Source organism: Rhea pennata, chromosome 11 (genome assembly GCF_028389875.1).
Source record: "Rhea pennata isolate bPtePen1 chromosome 11, bPtePen1.pri, whole genome shotgun sequence".
NCBI lineage: Eukaryota > Metazoa > Chordata > Aves > Rheiformes > Rheidae > Rhea > Rhea pennata.
In genome coordinates, this window is record NC_084673.1 from 6668565 (window position 1) to 6691823 (window position 23259).

General features: G+C 43.7%; 1 protein-coding gene across 2 annotated transcripts in view; it reads right to left on the reverse strand.

Annotated features, from left to right (window-relative positions):
• Window positions 1-23259, reverse strand: part of FGF13 (fibroblast growth factor 13) — a 253002-nt gene that overhangs the window by 49755 nt on the left and 179988 nt on the right. The window contains exons 1-3 of one of the 2 annotated variants that reach the window (XM_062584637.1): window positions 13401-13693; window positions 11309-11419; window positions 5553-5656 (exon numbers count right to left, since the gene is read on the reverse strand). In XM_062584637.1, coding sequence (XP_062440621.1) covers window positions 5553-5656; window positions 11309-11419; window positions 13401-13587 — 402 coding nt within the window. In that variant the 5' untranslated portion in view covers window positions 13588-13693. Of the gene's footprint in view, window positions 1-5552; window positions 5657-11308; window positions 11420-13400; window positions 13694-23259 lie in introns of those variants that run through there. The other variant, XM_062584638.1, reaches the window with a different exon arrangement.

The following is a 23259-nucleotide window of genomic DNA, read 5'->3' on the forward strand; positions in this document are numbered from 1 at the left end:
TATGGCAATCTATTTAACATACACAGGACTATGTTAGCTGAATGATGTACAAGGATAAATTATATATAAAATTGTGCACTAGGTATTATATCAAAGTGCTCCATTAAACCCATGCTAAGTTGCTACTGAACACATCAGAGATAAGAAATGGCAAAACTAAGCTGCATGCAGCAGCTCTATTAACTCAAACATATTGAACATCCTGGCACAGCTTACAAAGCAAGCACAAGCAATTCTGTGTTAGCCTGCCATGTAGCATACTCCCTAATACCCGTCCTACAAAGGGCTGAATGCCCTGAACTTCCATGAGAATCAACGCAAGTTGAAAGGCTCCAGACGAGATGGATGGTCTGGGCTCTATTAGACCTCCTCAGGACAAAGGGCTGGTGGAGAAAACAGCTCTGTCAACGTTAGCCAGCAGTGGTAGTGCGGCACAGTGGGAGCAGATGGAGAAACTGGTGCTGAGGGCCAGACGTTCTCACCCCATACGCTTCCCAGTCTGCTTCAGATGAGCTCTGGTCTCATCGCAGTGACCAAGGAACGACTGGCAGCCGGGCTCCGTGAGGTGTCCTTCTCCAGGGCACATGCTAGCTTGAAGCCCTTGAGAAGCAGGCTCCAGATGCAAACTAGAAAGCTGCTTTAGAGACACTCATGAACATCCCCTGGTGGTTAGGGCATTTTTGGTAGCCCAGACGTGAGGATAAACAAGGGAGAGCCAAAGTCTCCTTTACACCCACACGCTGGTTAGCCTATCCATCCAGCTTTGAGAAGTGGTAAGCTAAGCTGCACATGGCACTACTAAATCAAATGCTTCAGCGAACAGCCTAGAAGAGCACACAGGGTAAGCGCATAAGCAAGCATTCTTCATGAAGTGGAGTGGCAGCACTCCCGTGGCAGGCCAGAAGGACGCTACGAGAACCACACGTTTAATTTTGCTATTTCTGACAATGTATCCAGGCTAGACAAGCACAGAAATACATGGCCAAGACAGTCTATAGGAGAACTATGCATTTCACTAGCAGTCATAGAATGCCTTTAAAAATACTGCAGTGATAGTTCACAAAAAATATGCAACTAGTTGTCTGTAGGCTATTTTTTGAAATTTACTGTGTTTTAGGTTATGTTTCAGCCTATACAGAATTCAATCAATACACTAAATTCTCTTAACCTAGCACATACGTGCATTCCCTTTAACGAACCTCACTCAGCTGCTATTCTGTATTGCTGTGAGCCTCCTCCGTTAAATCACAATCTCATTAATGAGAAAGCAGTAGCTCTAAACCTACGTGTCTGACAAACAGATCCTTCAAATATTTTTTACTGTTTTGTTCAAGAAGGCAAGAGAACACATGGTATCCATAAGCTATGAAACCTGAAAAACCCTAGCTCAGCATTTACTGCGATCATCTGCTGAAAGACAGTCACCCAAGGAAAGAAAAATATGATAAAACAAAAACTGTTTTATAAAACAAAAGGCCTGAACATGATTCATTACATGGTTATGTAAGATGACAGGGTCATAACACTGTGTAAGGTGTCTTATAGCAGCATGACACTGGAGTAACAGGAACAACTCAAGCCCTGTGTTTTCATTTTAAGTAGGTGCCCGAGTGCCAAATAGCAAGAGGAGAGCTACCGCTTCGAACATCTCCCAGCAAGCTACCTCCAAATATAATAATAAGTACAAGGTACCTCTTAAGGGTGGGGGTTCAGCTTTAGTGATGCAGTTGCACAACTCCTACTAACTTTGGTAGGAAACTTGCCAGAGAAAAGTCATTTCAAATGCAGGGCTCTTCTGTGATACGAAGAAGCAATCTCCCTCTAGCAGGATCCGGATGCACTCGTCTCTCAGCCGGGGATGAGCAGCGATAGCACAGGAGCTATATGGGCTACCATGGCTGCTTCCTTTTCTTTGCAGTCTAGCTAACACCAAAATGACATCTATGCATGTTTATGTCATTGTAAGGACAGGTAAAGCATATGTAAAACAAATATAGGTATTTATATATATATATAAATACCTATTTCTTTTTTTACATAGCTCAGTCTTTGCCTTGTCCCAGAGGAGCTTTCATCATCACATTAAAGATTTAATTTTTGCTTTGACAGATGCCAAATTATCTATAAAGTCTGGCAGGCAACTATAGACAGATATCCATTCTATACAGATTTATTATACATCATTGATCCTCCTGCATCATTGACCAAATTCACCTCATTCTTGAGTATAAGTCACTGGATTGAAAGCAATGAAGGGTCAGATACTTGAATCGCTATCCTGACAGACTGTTAGGGAGGAAAGGGCCAGGCCAAGGCCAAAGCAAATCGGATCCACAGAAAAACTCCATTTGCCAACAACTGTAATGGACTGCAGCTAGGATATATTTTCTAGATATGCAAGATGCTCAGAACCAGTTAAATCATTTCTGCTGCTGCAGAGTTAAAAAATAAAGACTATATCCCAAGGAATAAGACACACACTGTAGTCACCGATAAAGGAACTTTGATTCAATGTTGCAATTTAGTGCAAGATGCACAGAAACAGGACCTGTGCTACCTGCTACGTTAGTCCTAATGTCTGTGCTTTCCTGTGTAAGCACAGCACTTAGCTGAACCTCCATTTATCCTCCTCTATGCCAGACATCTTATTTACCTATTTACCAGTAGGGTAATTGCCACAGACTTAATGGCCTCTTTATCAGGTGCAGTGTTTCGAAGTGCTGCAGGCTGCAAAGTGCTACCCAGCGCGAGGCGGTAGCAGGGGTAACAGGGATGGCGCATTAGAAGGGTGTTTTTCAAATCATTTGCCAAATGAGTCTGTGACCTTCAGCAATGCAGTCTGAAAGAAACGGCTCTGCACAGACAGAAACACGACCGAAGCGTTAGAGTCACAATAAAACTAAAGGCAAGCGATTCGGACAGAAACCGTAATATTCTCTTTCTCTGTTTCTCTCTCAATGCTAATTTCACTTCTCTCCGGAAATAGCGCATCTATTTGTTATAGTTTTCTACAGTTAAAGCACATGTCTACTTTTTCCCAGGGCTCTTGCTTCAGGAGTTTGACCATATTTATGGGGCTTTGCTCCTGATCAATCCTAGGTTGGCATCTGTCTGCTCCCGACCAAGCCAGTTCAGGAGCAGCTCCCTGGAAGCGGTTGGAGACCCTGAGGGTGAGTAGATGGATGTCGTTTACTTGAGCTTATCTGTTCCCTGGACACCCTGTTGGCATCTCTTGAACAGGTGAGTGCTCAGTTGCTATAAATCAGCTCAGCTCTCTTAGGACTCATTTATATCAACTGAGAATCCAGCTCAAAATATAGAGCTAACTTCCCACGTATGAGACTGTCAGCCTGCATCCCTGGCCGAAAGGACCGTTATCAGGAAAGTAAGAGCTAGAGACGCTTAAGAAGTTCTGGAACTGCTATTCTGGCGGCCTTTTCACACACCAGGCAAAGCAGTGGGCAGATGCTCCTCACCAAGTCGTGTCCATTCGCTGGGCATGTCAACAGAGACAGGAGCCAGCTTTTGCCCTAAGACAAGACAGCGCCTCACAATTATCATAGAAGACAAAAAAACTACAACTGGAGGCACCAGCAGATAAGAACAATATTATTGAGAACTTAGGTGAAAGCTCTCTTCGGAAAAAAAATTCTTGGTTAAACAGACACAAATCTGTCAAACAGTATTTAAAAAATATGAATTCAGGGCATAACAACGATCTGGAGTTCTGTCTAGGGTTTATCAAGCCCATTATGTTCAGGAATAATTGAAATATAAGAAAATACAGCTGCCTACTGAAGAAACAAGGGTGAGCAGTATAACTAAAGGGAAAATAAAGGAATGACACCATTTAGTTTCACAACGGCATGAGCTATTAAAAACACAAATACTAAAGGATTCAGGGAAGATATTATTCATTGGTAACACGAGAGCATATAAAAAACTATCCTCACATCAACGCAAACACCAAAAGTTACAATCAAAGTGAATATCTGAGCTCTGACCAAGATGCCTAGATATCTATCAAACTAAAAGCTGGACTTAAGCAAATTATGAGGTACATTTTTTCACTCTTCCTTACTGAAAGTAATGCTAGAAGTGACACTTCATTCTCTTAGCGGTTCCCTCCGCTCCAGTGTTACGTCTTGCACCAGGAAGTTGCTACTCAATTGCAGTTTAAGGGCAGCTGAATCTGCCCCAACCCCATTTTTTGAATCTTTGCAAAAATACATCCGATTCTTCCAGAACGTGCCTTGCAGCAAGAGAACTGCTGCACTCAAGGCTAGCACGTTCTCTGTGCACAGTGATGGCTCTTCTCTTCGTTGCACAAATCCTTCTATCCTACCCTGACGCTGGACTGCAGAGGTAATATTCACCGAGAGCAAGGATGCTGGAATGTGTACGCCGGGCTGTGGTGCTCTCTTGGCAAGTGGGCAGCTAGAAGGGAGCACGGCTAAGGAGTTAAAGGCAAACGTAAACGCAGCTGTGCAGCCACAAGACCACAACTACACAGGGCCGAGCGGGCTTTTCACGTTAGGGCTGTACAGTTGCAGCCCTACAAACAGATTTGCGGATTAACGGTACTAAGTAAATAGCTAGGACGAAAAAAGAACTCGTTGTTAGCTGAAATTTAACTTTTTTCCCAAAGCTCTAATTTGCTCTTAGTCTTGGAGATACAAGAGAAAAAATATGCAAAGCTGGCTACTTGTCCCAGCTGTCAGGATTGCAAAACAAATGAGAGATTTGAATAAGTTTACTTAATTGTTATCAGTATTAAAGGCACCTTAAGGGACTCATCCTTAGAATAATTTGTAGTAGATAATAAATTACATTTTCCTCTATTTTCTTCCCTAGGAAAACTTATTAAGACTTATAGTTAAAACTCCTGAACACAGTTCAACTAAATGTCTTTAACTGATAAATAGTCTATTTTTAAAAATGTTCTTTTTTCATGAAAACAGAATTTGCTCTCTTGAGAAACATTACTGAAGATTATTAACAGATGTTCTTCATCAAAACTGCTACATGAAACATCTCTTTACTTGCTCAGGAACTTGAAGCAGGAAGATTTTGGCACCTAGTTCCGTTCCCATTTGAAAATACTGGCCAAACCAAAAAAAAGGAAAGAAAAGAAGAAAACAAACAAAAAAATCACCCTTTCTCTAATATCCCCCTTAATAACAGTAATAGAGACTATATGGAAAGATATAAAATGCATTCATGCACAAACTGTCCCTTTTCTTCAGTACCCTGCATTGATTACCATGATCACTCCACAGCAGCTGCCAGAGTGCTTCCTTCCCGTACAGGGTCTTGGAGGTTTTTTGATTTCACATTTAGTTTGCATCACAGGAACAGCAATTTGATTCCGCATATTCATATGCATTCACAATGACAATATACTAATAAGCTAAGACAAAAGATTACTGTAAACCTTGCCGTCAAATCCTATTTCTACTGGTTAGAATCAGATTCCTTAGAGCAGTAAATTATTAGTTTAATAAATTCTTGAAAGAATTTCAGCAAGAACAAAATTAAAAATGTTTACTTACTGATGTGTATAGGTATCCTTCGCTGTTCATTGCTAGGTACAATTTTGTTTGAACCCCCTGAATCGCCACCACTCGTAAACCCACAGGTATGAGGTTAAACAAAGCTAGGAGAGAAAGGAGAGGGAAAGCAAAATTAATCCTTTAAAGCATGAAGATTAGATAGAGTATTAAGCCATAATTACTAGAACTGAATAAAAAAAATACCCATTCACGCAAATATTAATTTCCATGGGTCCTACAGAACAACAGCACTACTATCTTTGACTTATATAGCAACTTCTATCAATAGCTTAGAAATTATCTACAGAGTATGAACACATTTTCCCCCATTCTGAACATGAAATTGGAGGCACTGAGAGTTGAAATGGCTTACCTGCTTCATGAGAAGAATCCAAGGTCTGCCGAGTACAGCTGAACATATTTAGTTTGTTTTGGAGTTTTTTTTTTTTTTTTTTTTTTTTTTTTTTTTTTTTGCTGATAGTAAATGTGAAAATAAAGAAAATCCAAAACTAACCAAACAAAGTTTTTCAAGAGGATCAACTTTTTTTTTCATAAATTCATACCAAATTCAGTAAACATTCTTTACCAAAAGAAAAGGCAAGACAAAATTCAGAAAAATTAAAACACATCATTAGCATCTCAAAATGTTTCAGAATTCATCTCTTTTATTTTCAAGATAAAAATGGATTTGAAAAAACAGAGCTAGATAACTTCAAAATGAAATGAAATGATAGCATAGTCTTTAGATCGAGTCCTAAATTGGGGCTTTCAAAATTAAGCTGCTTCATATGTTCTGCTTGCATTTATGCTCCTATACATTCTAACAACGGTAGTGTATCTAAGTAGAGAAATCTCCCCTCTAAAAATGAAAATACTGATTTGTGTTACTGATTGTAACTAGCAAATTAAAAAAAATAAGCAAAGCCCTGCCATAGCTTAAATTTGCGGCTATATCAAATTGAATACAAGTAATAATCAGGCTGTTTGACAGGTAGAATTAGAAATAAGTGAGGGGTGTTAAGAAAATTTTCAAGAGCTGTTAGCATAACCCAAAGCATCTCCTTCCAGAACTACTGTATAAATGCAGAGTTAGGATGAGGTAATGCTAAGCTGACTCTTTCCAGTGGTTTATTACACGGTGTAAAATTCTGGTCTGCTTCAGGCTGAATTTTGGCATTTATGGTCTCTGTCCAAAGACAATTTAAAACTGAGTTATGAATTTGAAATATTTTTTCCTATTATTTGCAAAAGTATAAGCTAAGAATTGTAACCCTTTATACATTCCCTTTTCAGCTTGACAAACCCCAAATGGTCATATTTAATTAAAAGAAAATTTGCAGCCTACTAGCATCTGACAGCTCCTAAATTCTGCGGGGCTATCAAGACCATATCAAAAAAAAGAAAGGAAAAAAACAAACAAACAAAACCCTACTTTAAGAGAGGCAAGGCCAGAAACTAACATTGTGGAACGGGGACGACTGGATAAATTCTGGTGGAGAGAGGCACAGCACCCCTACTTGCTGCAGAAGAGGGGCTCTTCGCTGGAGCAGCCAGCTGGACCCTGGACTCCCTGTGCTGCCTGGGTTGGTCTCAGCCTCCTGGCCCTGGGAAGCCAGGCACCACAGGCTTTCCCGTGTGCGAGCGGCCGAGACCCCCTTCCACAGCCCGTGTTTTCCTGGGACTTCACTGGTCCAGCCCACGCGGCTGGGACATGCTGCTCTGAAGCCACAGTACCTCGAAATGTTGAATACTCTCCTCCGTGCTTTCTGTACGATGGTCCTGAATAGCAGAGCTAGCGGAAACGTTCAGCACAAACAAATGCAGGAGATCATAAAACTGCATGTATGGTTTTCTCGCCCTCTCATAGGCACAAGTGGGCAGGCAGATACAAACACACGTAAATCCTCTTCTCAGGCTCATCCAGCACAGAAAGGGCTTTCTCATCACTGAGACAAAACCCTCTACTTCTATCCAGTTTTTGGCAAACGAAACATGAATTTTCAATATGGGAGTTGCTCTGTTATGGATTTCTTACTCTATCAAATATTTGAATTAATTTGCAGGAGAAAATATTCTCTGACTTGGTAAATGCTTCCTTAGAGAGCCACTCTTTTGCAGTCCAATCCCGAAAAGCAGCACCTGATCTCCATGCAGGCAGTGCAGCACAATTTAGACTTCAGCACCTAGGTAGAACCTGGAGATCTCTTCTGAAAGGTACTCTCTTAATGCCATATTTACTAGCAGGGCAAGCACTTAGGTATTTTCAGCAGGAGGCAACGCGGATGGGCTCCACTGTAAACAGTGCTGAGAACCTGTTGGTAAATCAGCTGAGGACAGGACAAAGCCGAGGGCAGTGAGAAAGACGCAGCTCACAGCTCGGCATCGGACAGCAAAACTAGCTCTCTTCTGCTTCTTCCCTCCATGCCACACCACAGCAAAGTCCGTGTTCGGACGAGACTTCCCTTGCACCCCTCTCCAATGCTTTGCCCAATTTCTGTAACACTGCGAGGGGCCTGGCCATGAAGTGTGAACACTTACGGGACCCAAACCAGAGCCATGCAGCACCTGCTCTGCAAGCACTCACCACCGCAGACAACAGGAACAAGATGCTATTGCACTGACCCTCACGTGGACTGGTATGACAGAAAGGGTGGCAAAAAAGCCCAAGCAAAAGGAACCGTTTGCTTCTATGATCAGTTTGCATTAGCATAAAACAGTACTAAACTATTTGCATCCTAGCTTTTCCTATTACATTCATAGTGTGTAAAATAAGGACATAATATCCACCGTAATGAAAAGCTTGGTGATGCCTAAGGGAGAGATGATCTTTGCTACAGGCATTGTGCAATATAAGCTGACAGGGAATGAGCTGCAAAATAGAGAGGCAGCCAGCTCCAGTTGGATTTACTAATGTACACATTACTGCAAAGCCTATACTGTCCTTAGCTTGGCCACCTGGACCTTCACACACTTTCTGCAAGATATAATTTCCTACATATTTATTTTATAAGTCTTCAAATTCTTTGCCATGCCAAAATTAGGGAATAAATTCTGCCTTGTGTTAAATAGGGCAAGGTTTTAAATCATCTAATGAGGCAAAATCTGGTTTTGAGCCAGGAAATCCTTTCCATGAGGCATTTCCTCAAATTACACAGACTCTTGGCTAAAACTGGGGCCTAGCGAATACTACAACTCCTCAGCTTCGTATTTCCCTTCCTGTCTCAGCTGTGCTCCAAGATCTCAGCTTTCTTTTCAACTCCTTGCAGTTTTGGATACAATCTTAGATGCAGGAGCCCTGTGGGAAGCAGTAGGTCTGCAGAGCTTGAAATAATTGCTCCCTTGTTGAGAGCCAAAGGGGATCTTTAGGCAAACCTCCCACTCAGCTCTAGAAACCAAACGGCTCAGAAGCTGGATTCTGAACACCAGCACATGCAGGGGAGGCAACAGAAATGAAAGGTTTTCCTGAGAGAGCAGATGAACTACTGCTACAGTTTGCCCCAAGAAATGCAATTGCAGAGCCCTGGCCCTGTATTTCTGCTCTGCTGGCCACTGCTGAAGGGGTCTGAGTTTGAGGATGCTCTCCTTACTGTTAAGTAGAGTTATAATCATCTCCCTGCAATGCTAAGCAAATGCTCCCCAAACAAAAGTTCAGTACAGGAGACAAAAGGGAGCAGCGATGGTTTCCCTCAAGGGTGCAACGAGAAGAGGGAATGTACTGGAGAAAGGGTCCCTTTGCCTTTGGAGGGGCTTAGGAGTCCTATGGGCCAAGTGAGAAACACCTCTGCAGAGATCAGGAGAATGGATGTTAGAGGGCCTGATCTGCTTAATATTCATGTGAGCAAGGCTCTAGAGGAAGCCCGTTACACAGACTCTGATCCATAATATAAGTCAGCCTCTCTTACTAATGCCAATTGAACAAATTTAGGCCTGGAGGACACTTAGCTCTATATACTTATTTTGCATGAAAGAAGAACATACAAAAATGAATGCGCTTTTTATGATAAAACCTTCTATTTTCTGAATGCTTAGATACTGCAGCCCAGCTGCAACCATTTCTGGGATATGTCCATTATATTTTAAGTATTAAGCATTTTGGAAGACTGGCTTACAACAAGAACTTTATATGATTTATTTGTAGCCTGTCAGGTTATGGTAAATTTAAGGGCACAATGGAACTAAAGTATCTTAAACTGAAACAACTGTAAGAGTGTCAGAAGAACAGATTCCCACAAATTTTACCTTGTTTAGAATATCAGAGCCTCTATTAAAAGAATTCCAGGAAAAGTATTTCAATGAAATAATCTCTTGAGAAATAAGCTGTAAATTTAGGTATTTGCCTGGTACATTAAAAATTTGTAACAACATCATGCATCATTAGAAAAAGTAAGGTTTGCCTATTCCACCTCCTCCTTTTTAAGATAATAAATATTCTAAACAATCTTTACTATTTGTTTTTAAACTATAAATATCAAATCAATTACTTGAAAGAACAGCAGCATTAAGATCTACAGGGTTGATGCTTAGAGCAGGTTTTGTGGTCCAGTCCCACCGAGCATGCCAATGGAACAGCAGCATCCACTCGGCGCTGCACTCCTGCTCACTGTGCACCTTCTCCATGGGTGAGACAGGACCTCGCACCAGACCTCGGGCATCCTTACAGATCCTATACGTGTGCTTTGCCTTATGCCCAGCACCTTCAACAGCTGCAAAAGAGCGATCTTCTATCAGCATAACTGGATCCCTCATGTCACTGAGAAGTTTACTACTTATTGCATCCCTGTGTTAAGAGGGAGCAGGAAAATGATGGGAGCAAGTGATTGGACAAATAAGACATGATTATTGATTATAATATATGATATTATGTTCTAGTTCTAGCTCTACTATATTTTAGTGCCCGGTAAAAATGAAACGATGTTTCACCTGCAAATACTTTTTAATATTAAAAGAGGATATTTCAATCAGTGCCTTCCAGTAAAGATGTTTGTCGAAAAGAAGGGTTGCTTATCGATTTTCTGGTTTATTGTCTAAACAGCCTGAAATACTTTCTCAGTCTCCTTGCTTCTCATAATTCCTTCTTCAGAGCAAAAGCGTAGTTTAAGCTAAACTTAACAACTATGTGAAACAGATTTTATTTACACACACTAATTGTACGCTTTCTCTCTTTTCTTGCTTTCTATTAATTCTCCAAGTAGTAAAATATATATATAAATATATTTAAAGCCGTTTCACAGAAAAGCCAGCGGAAAACTGGTTGGATGCTAAAGTCATAACTAAGCTTAGAATTAGCAGAAGGGATAAAAAAAATAATGGGGAAATGTGAACTTTAAAACGATGATGAATTCTCATTATCTGGAATAATGCAGCGTGGTTTGAATGAGCCCTGTTTAAGAGCGGAGATAGCGTTATTCTATTTCAGGCACTTTGAGTAGGCGAGCAAATTTTCTATGTCGGAGAAAAAAAATCTAATAAAATCCAAAGGACAGCAACGAACTTCTCTAGATTACCATGGAGATAACATTTGCATTGTTTGTCATACGTGTCATCATCACCTTCGCTACTTCATTATTTTCATAAGTGATTTTTATTTGCATTTCTTTCAGACCCAGGAAGTCTGAAAGACTTCTGCGCAGCGTGCAAGGTGTTAATGCTGCTTCCCCTCACTCAGTCATCCTAGGACACCAATGTTTAGAGGACCTATATGGAAAGAAGGAGACACCACAATTCACAAACACACCATTTATTCTGATGTCACTTACTATAACTACTGTCCTCCTCTTTTGTTCCATCAATTGTTCCATCTGCTTGCAACTGCAAGTGGTATCCTTGCCTGCTGTATAGCTTTGTTACTATACCTTTAAGCTGAGGCTCTGTAAGAAAACAATAGTGAGATTAATGTGGGAAATCAGGATGTGCAGTTCCAAGAGAGCGGGATACTAAAACAAACCTCCTAGTTTCTTTTTGAGAATGAGGTAGGAAAAAGACCCGAGACAAAAGCAGGGCAACCAGCTTTGCAACACTTCTCCTTTAGGCTGAGATCAGATTTATGTCTAGAAAATCAATTGCCAAAATGATTAAATGCCGCTTTCTATTGTTATGTAGGTAGCACATTAAAATCTGCTTCCAGCAAATGCCGACAGCATGCTGTTTGGCTTCAGGAGCTCAGCCCTATCTCATTTAAGATTAGGGATGTGCTGGCAAAGAGCATATTCTGCCTTTTAAAAAGGTGTGATTTCTTAAATGGAGAGGAAAAAAAGAACTACTAAGATAGCGCTAACAAGAGCCGTAGTGACAGCTGAGAGCCTAAATATATAGCAGCAAACGTTTACGACAGGAACTGCTGCAGCTCTAATAAACAAACCCCCAATCTTTGCTGCTCCAAAGAGTACAGAGCATCCAAAGTGATAAACTACTCAATGAACATATGGAAAATGGAGGGGGGAAACCCTGAAATCCAACAATGTGTGGAACTGCAAAATAAATATTACCATAAGGGTTGAGGTAATTACCTCATCAGCTAGAAGAAGAAAGATCAAAACAACACACAGCCTGGATATTTTTTTTTTTTCATAATCATCCTCATATCCACAGTTAGAAAGTGAAATATTTCAGATCATTTTAGATCATTCTAGATCAAAAAGTAAACAACAACAGGATTTGCTGTCATTTAAAGAAAATATTCAAGTAATGCACCAAGAGTAATTGCAGGAAAAAAAAAACAAAAAAGGTCTACTTCCACTGAATCCCAATGACATCTGCATTGTAGTCGTTTCACACAATTATGCTAGTCAGGAGGTGATGCATTCTTCGCAGCTCACTCCAAAGCAACTTAATTCAGAAACAAATGCACTGTGAAGATAGCATGTGTCATTTCACTGCAAACTTCCCTTGCCTGGATAAGACTTCTTGTGCTTATAATGAAAGAAATTAGAGGAGCTCTGCTACTGTGTTTCATTTTAATAGGAGCTGAAGGTGTAAAGCTTACAACAGTTTGCATAATTATATTACTTCCTATTAGCAACCTTTAATAAGCGTACACAGAAAATGAACCCAGCCACCACTCTGGCTTTTTAGCAATAACACATGGCAAAGCTGCTTGCAGATTTGGAGCGAGGCCCCTCTTCTGTGGCTGCTGAGAAACACAGGCAGGTTAAGTGGCTAACAGCATCAGTGTCTCAGCACAGCAAAGCAAGAGGAACTTTACCGGGCGAGGGGGGGCTTGCTCCTCCCATGTGCAAAAACCACTGGGATCAGGGACTGAGCCCTTGTGCCTGATCCTTGGCACCGCTGGTGCAGAGAACCGTGCTTGCAGGAGGCTCCTAGGAAGGGACAGGGCACCAAAGCAAAACTCTGGAAGGCGCTAGCAAAAGCAAAAAGCCTCTTCTCCCGCAAACATTACTGGCAAATAATAAAGCAAGGCAGAAGCAGGCTGCGAAGCAGGAGGACAAACCCAGATCCTAAAAGCTGCTAAGTTATTGAACGTACAGAGAAGGAATATACGACTGGAGGAGGCGTGCATGGGGAACTTCCCCTGCTAGCATCTCCCCCACAAATAAATCACGTGTGTTTGTGTACGTGTAATGGAGAGACAGACTATTGAGTTACTGGAACATGGGTGGACACGTGTGTGTGAGGCAGAAAGCACCTGTGTTAGCCAAATAAAATGGATGAACATGAGTGGGGAAGGGATTGGTACTCACATCTACCAGACTATGAAGCCAGGAGTGAAAACACCTGCATGTTAATTTTAATTTTTAGTAGCCTGAGCCCCGCTTTCCCCACGTCTGCTGCGCATCATAGATTGCATTAAATGAAACAAAACCACCCCCTAAACGTGTAACCCTTGCCAACCTGGTCGCCTTCTTCGCCTTTTCTTGGAGCCAAAGAGTTTGACCCTGGAAAACACGTTCAACTTGTTCTTGTCGCAGCTTCCCTTGCTCTTGCTGGGGCTGTTGACACACTTGCAGGCATTGGACTTCTCCCGCTCCCTGGCTTGTCTCTTCTGGCGGATCAGGGAGCTGGCGATGGCTGCGGCCATGGCCGCCACGGCCCCGACAGCTCAGGTGCGTGGGGTCTGCTCGCCGGCCGCGGGCACCGCAGCCAGCATCGCGACCCCGCGCCCGCTGCCGACTGGCTCCGGAGCAACGCAGGCACCGGTGGGATGCTCGCACCGGAGCCCCGGCTTGGGATGCAACAGTTTAGCTGACGCGGTTCGGTCGGCTGTGAATCTCCCCTTCTGATTTTCCGATGCTTTGTTATTCCTCCCAGCTTCTGGCAGCGGAAAGTTTGCAGGCAGAGATGAGTGTTTTGAAGGAGACTGAGCAGCTCACTTGCAAGGCATCCTTCCGAGCTTCTCCAGGCGCGCTATTCGCACGCAGGCACAGCACATCCACTTGGTGCAAGATCATCGCATCTCTGCCTGGTCCCGGTTTCTCCAGCGAACTTTTCTCCCCCCACCCACCCTCCCTGTCCAGAGCCCAGCAAACACCTGCGAGGCTCCAGCAGGGTCTGTCCTGTTGCAGGGGCTTTCCGGACCCTTTTTCCTCTTCTCCCTTAAGCAGACATCCAAAGTAATCAGCAACAGAGAGGCGGGGAGGGGGTGCTGGTGCCCAGAGCCTCAGCTGCCTGCTTCTCCATGCCTCAGGAAGCCTTCTCCCCTCGGATCCTTACAGGTGCTGCCGGCAGCGCAGCCTCCCCTCTGAGGACATGCTTGGCTTTTGCGTTGCAACACTTGCAAGCGCTCGGTAAACAGCAAGAGCTCCCCTGACGCCTCGCTGCCAGCAGCACCAGCGCCGGCACTGCAGCAGCAGTAGTCTTCAGGCAGCGAATGCACGCACACACCGGCTCGCGCGCACCCCGGGAGCTGTGCGCTGGCTACAGAAACGTGGCAACGCAGCAAGCCCCTTATCACCACCCTCCCCTCCCTTCCTCCTCCTCCACCTCCCTCGGGGCGGCTCTTTGTGCAGGGAGGTGCAGGAGAGGCCCCAGGGAGCCGGGCAAAGGCAGGCAGGGGACAGAGGCACCCCGGCTGCCCAGGGGTCCCTGCCAGCACCAGAGCCACCTCCCGTGGAGGTGCAGACACCCAAGCAGACGTGACTGTGATAAGCAAACACGTGTCACCGGGGCTTCAGCCGAGCCGGGCCACCTGGCAGGGCAGCAGGACAGCAGCACAGGTAGGCAGGTGGTGGGGACACAATGACCCCCTGCTTTTGCCCTAGCCTTGCAGGAAGGTTCCCCCTCCCCTTCTGCCTCATTGATTTATTGGAGGCTTTTTGCCTCTCTCTTTTCTCCCTCCCCCAACCTGCTCTCTAAGATACAATTTTCTAGCAGAGACTAGAAAACCCGCTTCCTTGCAATTTCCACGTTCCCTCCTTTGCCTCCCTGTTCCTTAGTCCCCAGACCCCACTCTCATGGCAGCAGGGGTTATTTGCCCCTGGCCAGCTGGGCCAGCAGGGCAAAGCCAGGGGTGCCAGGCTCGAGCTATCAGGGGCCAGGTGGCGAAGGAATGGGCTGCATGAGCAGACAGAGGACCTGGGGCCAACAGCAGTGCCAGGAGCACGGGAGCTAGGCAGAGGAAGGGGCAGCTGCAGGCAGACAGGGGAAGGCGGCTCTGCTACTCCCTGGGCACCCCTGAGGCCAGTCAGGGCTGGGAATGGGCTCAGGTTATAGTCCCCTCCTTGGAGATGGGAGAGCTTTGTGCGAGAAACAGGAACCAGCAAGTCAGTCTCCAGCTCGCTGGATGCAGAACCTGCCTGCATGCACACCCCAGCACAGAGGAGGGCAGGAGATCCTTGGGGTCCCCTGGAATCTCTCCCATTGCTCTTTAGAGCACTGTCAATGGTTGGAGCCTCCAAAAGGCTAATTCAATAAGAAAGAAGACAGGGATGTGTAAACCCTGGGGCCAAACAACTATCCAGACAGTTTATCCTAGAGGCAGAGGGGCTTCACAGTTGCTCAAGGATGCTGCAGCAGGGTGGTATATCCTGTGAGCTGGATCCTTGCCATAGCTGAGCTCAGAAGAGACGTGGAGGTCCAGCTGAGCCTGGGAGTTAAGCGTCCTCAGCGCCAATGTTCACTGAGTTCAACCCCAGGGCTTCCTCTGGGCTCTAAGGATGGGACACAAAGAGGCAGAGCCTCCCACACACGTGGTGCATTGTCACAGTGCATGGTTTCAGGTACGCCCCAGAGGTACGTCCGATCAGTGGCCAGTCCCCAGCCTGCTGATGGGGCAAAGACAGGCTCCCACAGGCAGCACCGCAAGAAAAGCATCTAAGGGGGAGCTCCTCAGGGGGACCATGGGAGCACTTCTCTCCACAGTAGGCACTTTATGGAGAGCACTTCTACTTTAATCAGAGGTACCCATGCGCCTTCTTCGCATTTCTGCCTCTGCCAGGCTTTGCAGTGTATGTGCCTCTTCCTCTCACACGTGCCCATGGAAAAGCCACATGTCCTCTCTTCCCTTCTTGGGCTACACCCTACCAAAACAGGTGCACCCAGAAGACCACGTCACGCCATTTCTTCACTTCAAAAAGCTCAGTTAATGTGCAGTTCACCGTACCTCTGCAATCATTACTTGCAGTCACAGGATTAGAAATAGCTCACAGAGGATCCTCATGCTTCCTCCATCTGGAATTTCTGCCCTGGTAAAACATACCACATACCTAAGCCTTACCTACAGAAATGCCCATAAGGTACAAATTCTGAAGATAATGTCTGACTGAAACCACAATGTGGCCTAAAACCTTGACTGCTGATAGAGTATATCAAATCAGCAGTCCCACATACAGAAAAAAAGGCATTGTGGATGGGTAAGATGCATGCGTATACATATAATACCCATACTTTCCTTCATTTTCCTGAGGTGCTTTATGATGTCCAAATATTCACATTAAATAAACACTCCTAATTTCTTATTTAAGCTAAACAGTAGAGTAAAAATAACTGTAATTCACAAGTTCCACCACTATACTCGCCTGCCAGTTCACATAAGGCACGTGAAATCCAACCTAAAAGACAGCCAGTTGGATATTATTAGTAATAACCCATCCTACTCAACTCACCAATAATAGACTATGAATTTTGCCATCTCTCCATTTCCAGTACAGTCACAAGACTGATCTTCCTGAGGCTCACCCATTATTTTATAAAAATTTTCAGCCTGAAATGCAGTATTTGATCTTCAGACCAAAGTGGAGCTACCTCTTTGTGATCCATCCTATACATCATATATTTCATTTTCAGAACAGATAACTAGAACTCAGAATTCAGCCTACCTTGAAAAACCTGGGGAAAAAGCAGTATATAAAAACAGTATTTATGATACTGTCAAGCCAACATTCTAGTCTGCTTACTTGAAATCCATAAAGAAAATTCATTTGCATAAATGTTCCTTGACAGATAACTAAAGAGAGGAATAAAAATAGCATATATGCATAATCAGATTTAAGTTTCAAAAAACAGTCATCCAGATTTTCTGCATGATCAGCCTCTCCATCTATAGGTACTCCTACAAACATGCCTTCATTTACTATAAATGGCTTGTGAAAATACAGGTCCTATTAGGAAAATGCCTTTGGTACAGGACCAGTCTTTGGACTGCCTCAATTTTACAAATATAAAAACTTGAAGAACAGCTTTCCAGCTTTCTTTTATTTGAACAGCAAGAATTGTTCACTCTCATCCATGCTAAAAAGGTAACATGAAATAAGACAGCAGTCTAAACCACTTTTTGAACATAGAAGGCAGCCACAAATGCCTTGAACATACGTCCTCTTTCTTTTTGTGTGATTATTGTAACTAAGAGGACTTAAAACTGAAGAGAAACTTCAGCCTCATCTCAGTCAAGAATTAAGCATCTCTAAAGAAATCAAGATGGGACAGATCTGGAGGACTGTGAATCTGGTACAGTTAGTGTCAGAGACAGGGCAGTGTCCTGACCCAGAGCTAGGATCTGACCTAGCAGCAATTCTACTATTTTCAAGTGGACAAAGATCTCGCCCACTATAATATACTCGAGCCCTCAGAAGTTGACTGGTTTAGGTAAAAATAAAGGCTACAATTTCAATGTCCCAAACCAGAATCGGCTCTCAGATTAATATAGAACATGATTTTCAGCCAAAACGCATGCCACCCTCACTATCTGGCTCCTGCATGAAAAAGCATCAAAACACTATCATTGGCCCAAAGCGCAGATTGAGTATCATTGGTCATTTTAACAGATTAGAGGAAATGCTCCATCTCCTTGAATCATTTGTACTGTGGCTGCTCCCAGAGCACTGCTGTTTTTCGTAAGTTTGAATCTATCCTGAGCGCCAGTGGGCAGTACTGTCATGAAACGAACACCAAGTTTTGACAAGGTGCAGAGGCTTCGTAGCACACGTACAGGTGCCTGTTGCAGGCAGCGCGTTGCCTGCGAACAGGGGAACTTCCTTCCCCCCACCCAACTGATCACATATCCTATCTCAACACATGAATGTCAACAGATGCGATCAAGTGTAAAGCAGCATATCGATGTAGCATTGCTGTCAGAGAATGAAATGTGGAGGAGAGACAGCACTTTCTGGCTGCTTGTTAAAATGAACTGGTGATTGGCATGTGAGTTTACCATGTCATTCGCTCAGGGACCCAACCTCCTCTCTGCCTTGTAGAAGCATTAATGATCCTCATGACACATTCCCATAAAGGAGTGGCTCACTGCCAGTCCCTTGGGTCAAAATATCCTGCCCTCAGACTAAACAGTGTGTTCAATTATTTCCTCTTCCCCTATAGATAAGCATAAATATATGAATTCAGAGATTTATAGTAGGCCCTATATAAACAAGTAGATGCTGAGAAAAACATGCACTGAGTGAAAATGGAGACCAGAAGAAAAATCAGAACCCCATTCTACACCTCAGGTCAGTGCAGCACAACACTCAGATCGCCTCTCCACGTTTACAAGGTTGAAGCCTTGTGTGACAACAAAATTTCAGCCTGGCATCAGATGTCAGGCTCTTGTGACATCAAGTAACATGCCACTGCTGTCACAGAATAAGCAGAATAAGAAAAAGCTTCAGAGTCAAATCCAGGTACTATTTCTACTGCCAATACTCCCAACAAGTAGAGAACTATTTTCTGAAAAGTGCCACCAAAATCACTGCCCTCCCTTTTCAGATCGAGATAAACAAGAGTTCATCCAGTCGGCGATGACACAGCAGCACTGAGGCCCCCAGTGACTTTTTTCTCTTTTAAGTAAACAGAATTACTATTCACCAGGAAACAGAGCTGTTCAGACCCAAGACTTGCATCACTTAGCTCCTCCGTGAGACATCCCATGGAAATGACTCAGCCTTTCTTCTGCAGCCAGCTCCGTGGCTGGCCAGTGGCTCTGCAGAATGGGAAATGCTGTGATGTTCCCTGCTTCCTTTCTGTGGGAGAAAAGAGTACAGTTTCCTGGCCAGTTCATTACCCCAGAAAGCCTAATTTTACCCCCTGTTTAGCAGCAGATTTAAGCTAAGTTGAGAGGTCATCTAGAGGTTTATTTTTACGTGCAAGGTGGTAAGCAGCATTTCTGGAAGGACTGGGCCTTCAGGCAGCTCCAGACCAAGGGCTCAATTTTGATGATATTTTAGAAAACAGACCAACTGGGATCCCTTAAAGTTAACCTTAATAGTAAGCATTCACTTTAATAACCAGCTTTATATCAGCTGTATTTCTGTATCTTTACACAAGACCGTAAGGCACTTGTAAGTGGTGAAATGGATGTTCTTGTGTGTGCCTGTGCCATGCATCTTTTCAAAAGCACGCCTTGCTGTCCTATTAGGAACAGATTAAAAACAAAATAAATTCCTGTGACACCAGTGTAGACATGTTGATTGGACTCATTTGTACAAGAGCTCACACCTTGCACGCGTGGAAGCACATTCCATGCCACAGTCCAAGGGAGTAGGTGGCTGATAGAATTTTGTCTTCTCAAATTGCAGAATCATGTATCCCAACACCAGCCAGAGACCCCTGGGTGTTCCCCACTACAGAATAAATCTGTGGCGCACAGGGCTGGATGTGCAGAAATTGGGCCCTACCCAGCAGAGAAGCATATTCTTATTCAGAAGCATGAGAGTCATCTCATTAAGACTACCAAGATATTTAAAAAATAAAAATAATTATGCACCTAATGCATTACAAAAGGTTCTCATAGGCTGATCCTGTTCTCTTACCAGACCTGCATGTTTGCTAGGACAAGTTTCACTGACTTAGACAAGAATTAAGGCCTCTTCATAGCGACTTACCCTCCTTGCTGAATGCTCAGGATGGTCAATACACCTTAGATCGAGTGTGACAGTTTCCTCTCAGATTCTCAGAGAAATTTTTCATCTTCTCTGCCCCTTCCCAGCTGCAAACTCTGATTCCTTTTGACTGTTTCAGTCAAAACTGGATTTGATCTGCCCTGGTGGAGCAGACATTTTTGGAAAAGGAAGGCATTGTCTGACGGTATAACACTGAAATAGTTTTGCCTAGGTTAATCCATATTCAGTCATCTCAAAATATCAACCACAAAAGATAGTCTATCCGGTGCATAAAAGATCAGTGCCAATCACCTGGGAAAGGTCACAGAACAAACACAAGAGATCAGCTCCCAGCACTCTATACACTCCCAAATTAGGGAAACATTATTCCGGTGCCTCCAGGTGCCCAACCTGAGCCAGGAACTTGCAGCAGCAATCGGCCAGCTTCTCTCTGCCCACCACAAAAGTGTAGCAAATACACTTGAGAGCCTCCTGCATCAGTGTGTGCAGAAACTTGTTCATGCCCCTCACAGCATGATGACACTCAGAAGCATCAGTGTAAATGACAGCATATCATCCTTGAAATATTTACATCTCAGCATGGGACACACTAGACGTGGGTTTTATGCCACTATCAAACTTAACATAAGGCCGCTTTACTACACGACAAAATACCATAAACAGTCCTTCACAGATGCAGAACAAGTTGCCTGGGGAACATCACATTCATTACTCAAACAGATCTTTTCCCATCATTTCACAGATCTGATAATTCATCCTCTGTCAAGAGCTTGACAAAAACAAACACTCACTAAGTTTCCACTGAGTTGGAGCTTCTATAAGGTTTCCTCCTGTCACCTGCACCCAAGCATTGCCACTGACTTCTCAGGGACACAATTTTTGCTTTGCTTAGAAGCTAAGTTTTCCCTACTGCTTGACTTCACAGGACTAGAGAGTCCAATTCTCTGCAGCCATGTGATGGATGCCAAGCTTACTGCTTCCTGTTGCTGTGTTAATGATCTGAGACCCATCTGTTTTCTAAGAATGAAACCAAATTATCTGGGCTGAGATCAGAAGACCTGGTAACAGTTTTCTGTGACTTTCACCTGACTGCAGAGATTATAGCATCAAGTTCAAAGGAGAATGTGAAGTCAGCCACAGATGAAACGAACTTTGAGCAAAAATGCCATTTCTTAGATGGAGGCAGTGCTTTCCAAGAGCTGGAACCCCTTATGGGGCAGCTATTTCCATAAATGTGCAAGTGGGGCTTTGCTCTGCTCACTATCGTGGAACTGGAACCTCTTTACCTGAGCAAAAAATGCTAGTCTCATTTTTCTAATCAGATGGAAGATGCAACTTTGAGGATTAGGAAAATGGTCCAAAAGCTAAAACTTCCAGATTATATGCTCTATTCATCAGGTAATAATGGTGATAAAACAAAGTCTATCTCACCTAACTTCAGTAATGTAAAAGTAAGGTTTTTCTAAGCTCATCTGAGCCAACTATCTTGACTGTACAGCCAAGAAAAAAGTTTCAGACTGCTGCATTTATACCCATTCAACCTAATCTCCATCCAAAAAGCACCATTATTTTCACAGCTGCATAAAGGAAAATACTATCTCTATCTTACTGAGGTACTCTTGGGGGTGGGAGGCGATTGAGACTATCATCTACCTTATAATTTCTATCTCCTATATTTGTAATAGATTAATCTATGAATCATCATAGATCATCATCAAAAAATAATTAACATCCACCTAGCTCAGTCTCTTGTTTCTGGCAGTGCTCAGAAACAGATGTGAAAATAAAAACTGGCCAAGTACTCACACACACTACCAATCCTCCCTTGCCCCCAAGACATATCTTCCAGCAACTGGCCCTCATATCTTAGCAGAAACTGCTGCCAGCAAGAGTAGATCAAAGATTACATCTATAAATAGCATGGGAAATCTTAGATGGAAAAAAGCAACATATGATAAGTAGAAGTATGTTCATTAGCATATGCTAGAAGCTTTTTTTTTTTTTTTTTTTTTGTGAGCAACACTCACAAGAAACATTGGCTAGCAAAACGGGAACAAAGACCACCAGCCAGCATTCACCATATTGGATTTAAATACGTCTGAAGCATGAAAACCAGAACTATTGTGTGTGCAATTTATATATCAGCAGATTAGAAGAAATTCAGAGAAATCAATTCAGAGAACGACGCTGATGGTAGAAGATCTGCTACTGCTCCTGATTTTCACATTGACTGCATACATTTCCGGGGAGTCAGACCTCATCAGAAAGCATGGAAAGATTTTGTTACTCTGCAAAGAAACAATGTTTAGAAATCAGAGGAATAGATGTGATGTTGCCCCAGCTAAGCACTGTTATTCTATTGGTTATGACAGGAACACATTTGCTTGTGCAGAGAGTGAGTAACTGTAGCTGCATTTTTTAACTGCAAATCACCTTGAAGGCAGTAGATTAAGCTTCAGAAGTTGGTACAAATACAATATTCAGATTTTAATTAACTGACCTACCCATGCGTATGCCCTTAGCTACTCCCCAATCATACATGCTAAACATGAATTGGACTTGTTCAGACCTCTGCAAATATGGGTTCTACGCTCATAATCCGGGACTTCAACACAGGATGAAGTTGCCTCTCTTCCCAACTCACAAATATGGGTCAAATCAAGATATTCCAACAACGCTGATTTCCACAAACACCGGAGATTCAGAGCAGAGCTGCTAATGCTGGAAGAACTTTTACCACTTTCAGTCCTTCCTTTCTTTCCATTTCTGTAACATATGAAATGTCTTACTTGGTGACTATATTTTTAAATCATTATTGCTACAAATTTTAGCCCACTTAAAAAGTTCTGATGTAAGGTCGTTTCAGGAGATTTTGGGTATAATATGAAGTTTCTTCATATTATAGCGTACAGGAAGTACGCTGCAGAACAATCCGTAAACAGTTACGAGATAAACAAACAGCTCCGACTTCCAGCACTTTCAGCAGCACACCCCAAGGCATGGCACCCGCGCTAAAACCAGAAGCAAGAGGGACACCTAGAGCTGGTTCTTGTCACTGCCGCAGCAAGGTCATTCACCGCCCGCGCCGGTTTCGTTTCGGTCACCGGCGATGTTTCATTACAGCGGCCGTACGCGGCGCCCCGCGGCCGCGGTGAGCGGCGGGCTCCCGCGTGCGCCCGGCAGGCGGGGGCGAGCGGCGCCGCGGCTCCCCCGGGCCGGGCCGGGCGCTCTCCGCGGTGCTGATCGGCCCCGGCCGGCCGCGCCCTGCCCGCTCGCTGCGGCGCTCCCAGACCTCCCAGCACCGGCTGGGGGGTGACCGAGCCCCCCCTCCCCGGCCTTTCCACAGGGTTTGTCCCCGCTTCATAACCAGCCAGCAGCACTTCTTTTGTATACTGCGGTTAGGACGCGTGCTACAGAAAAGCCGC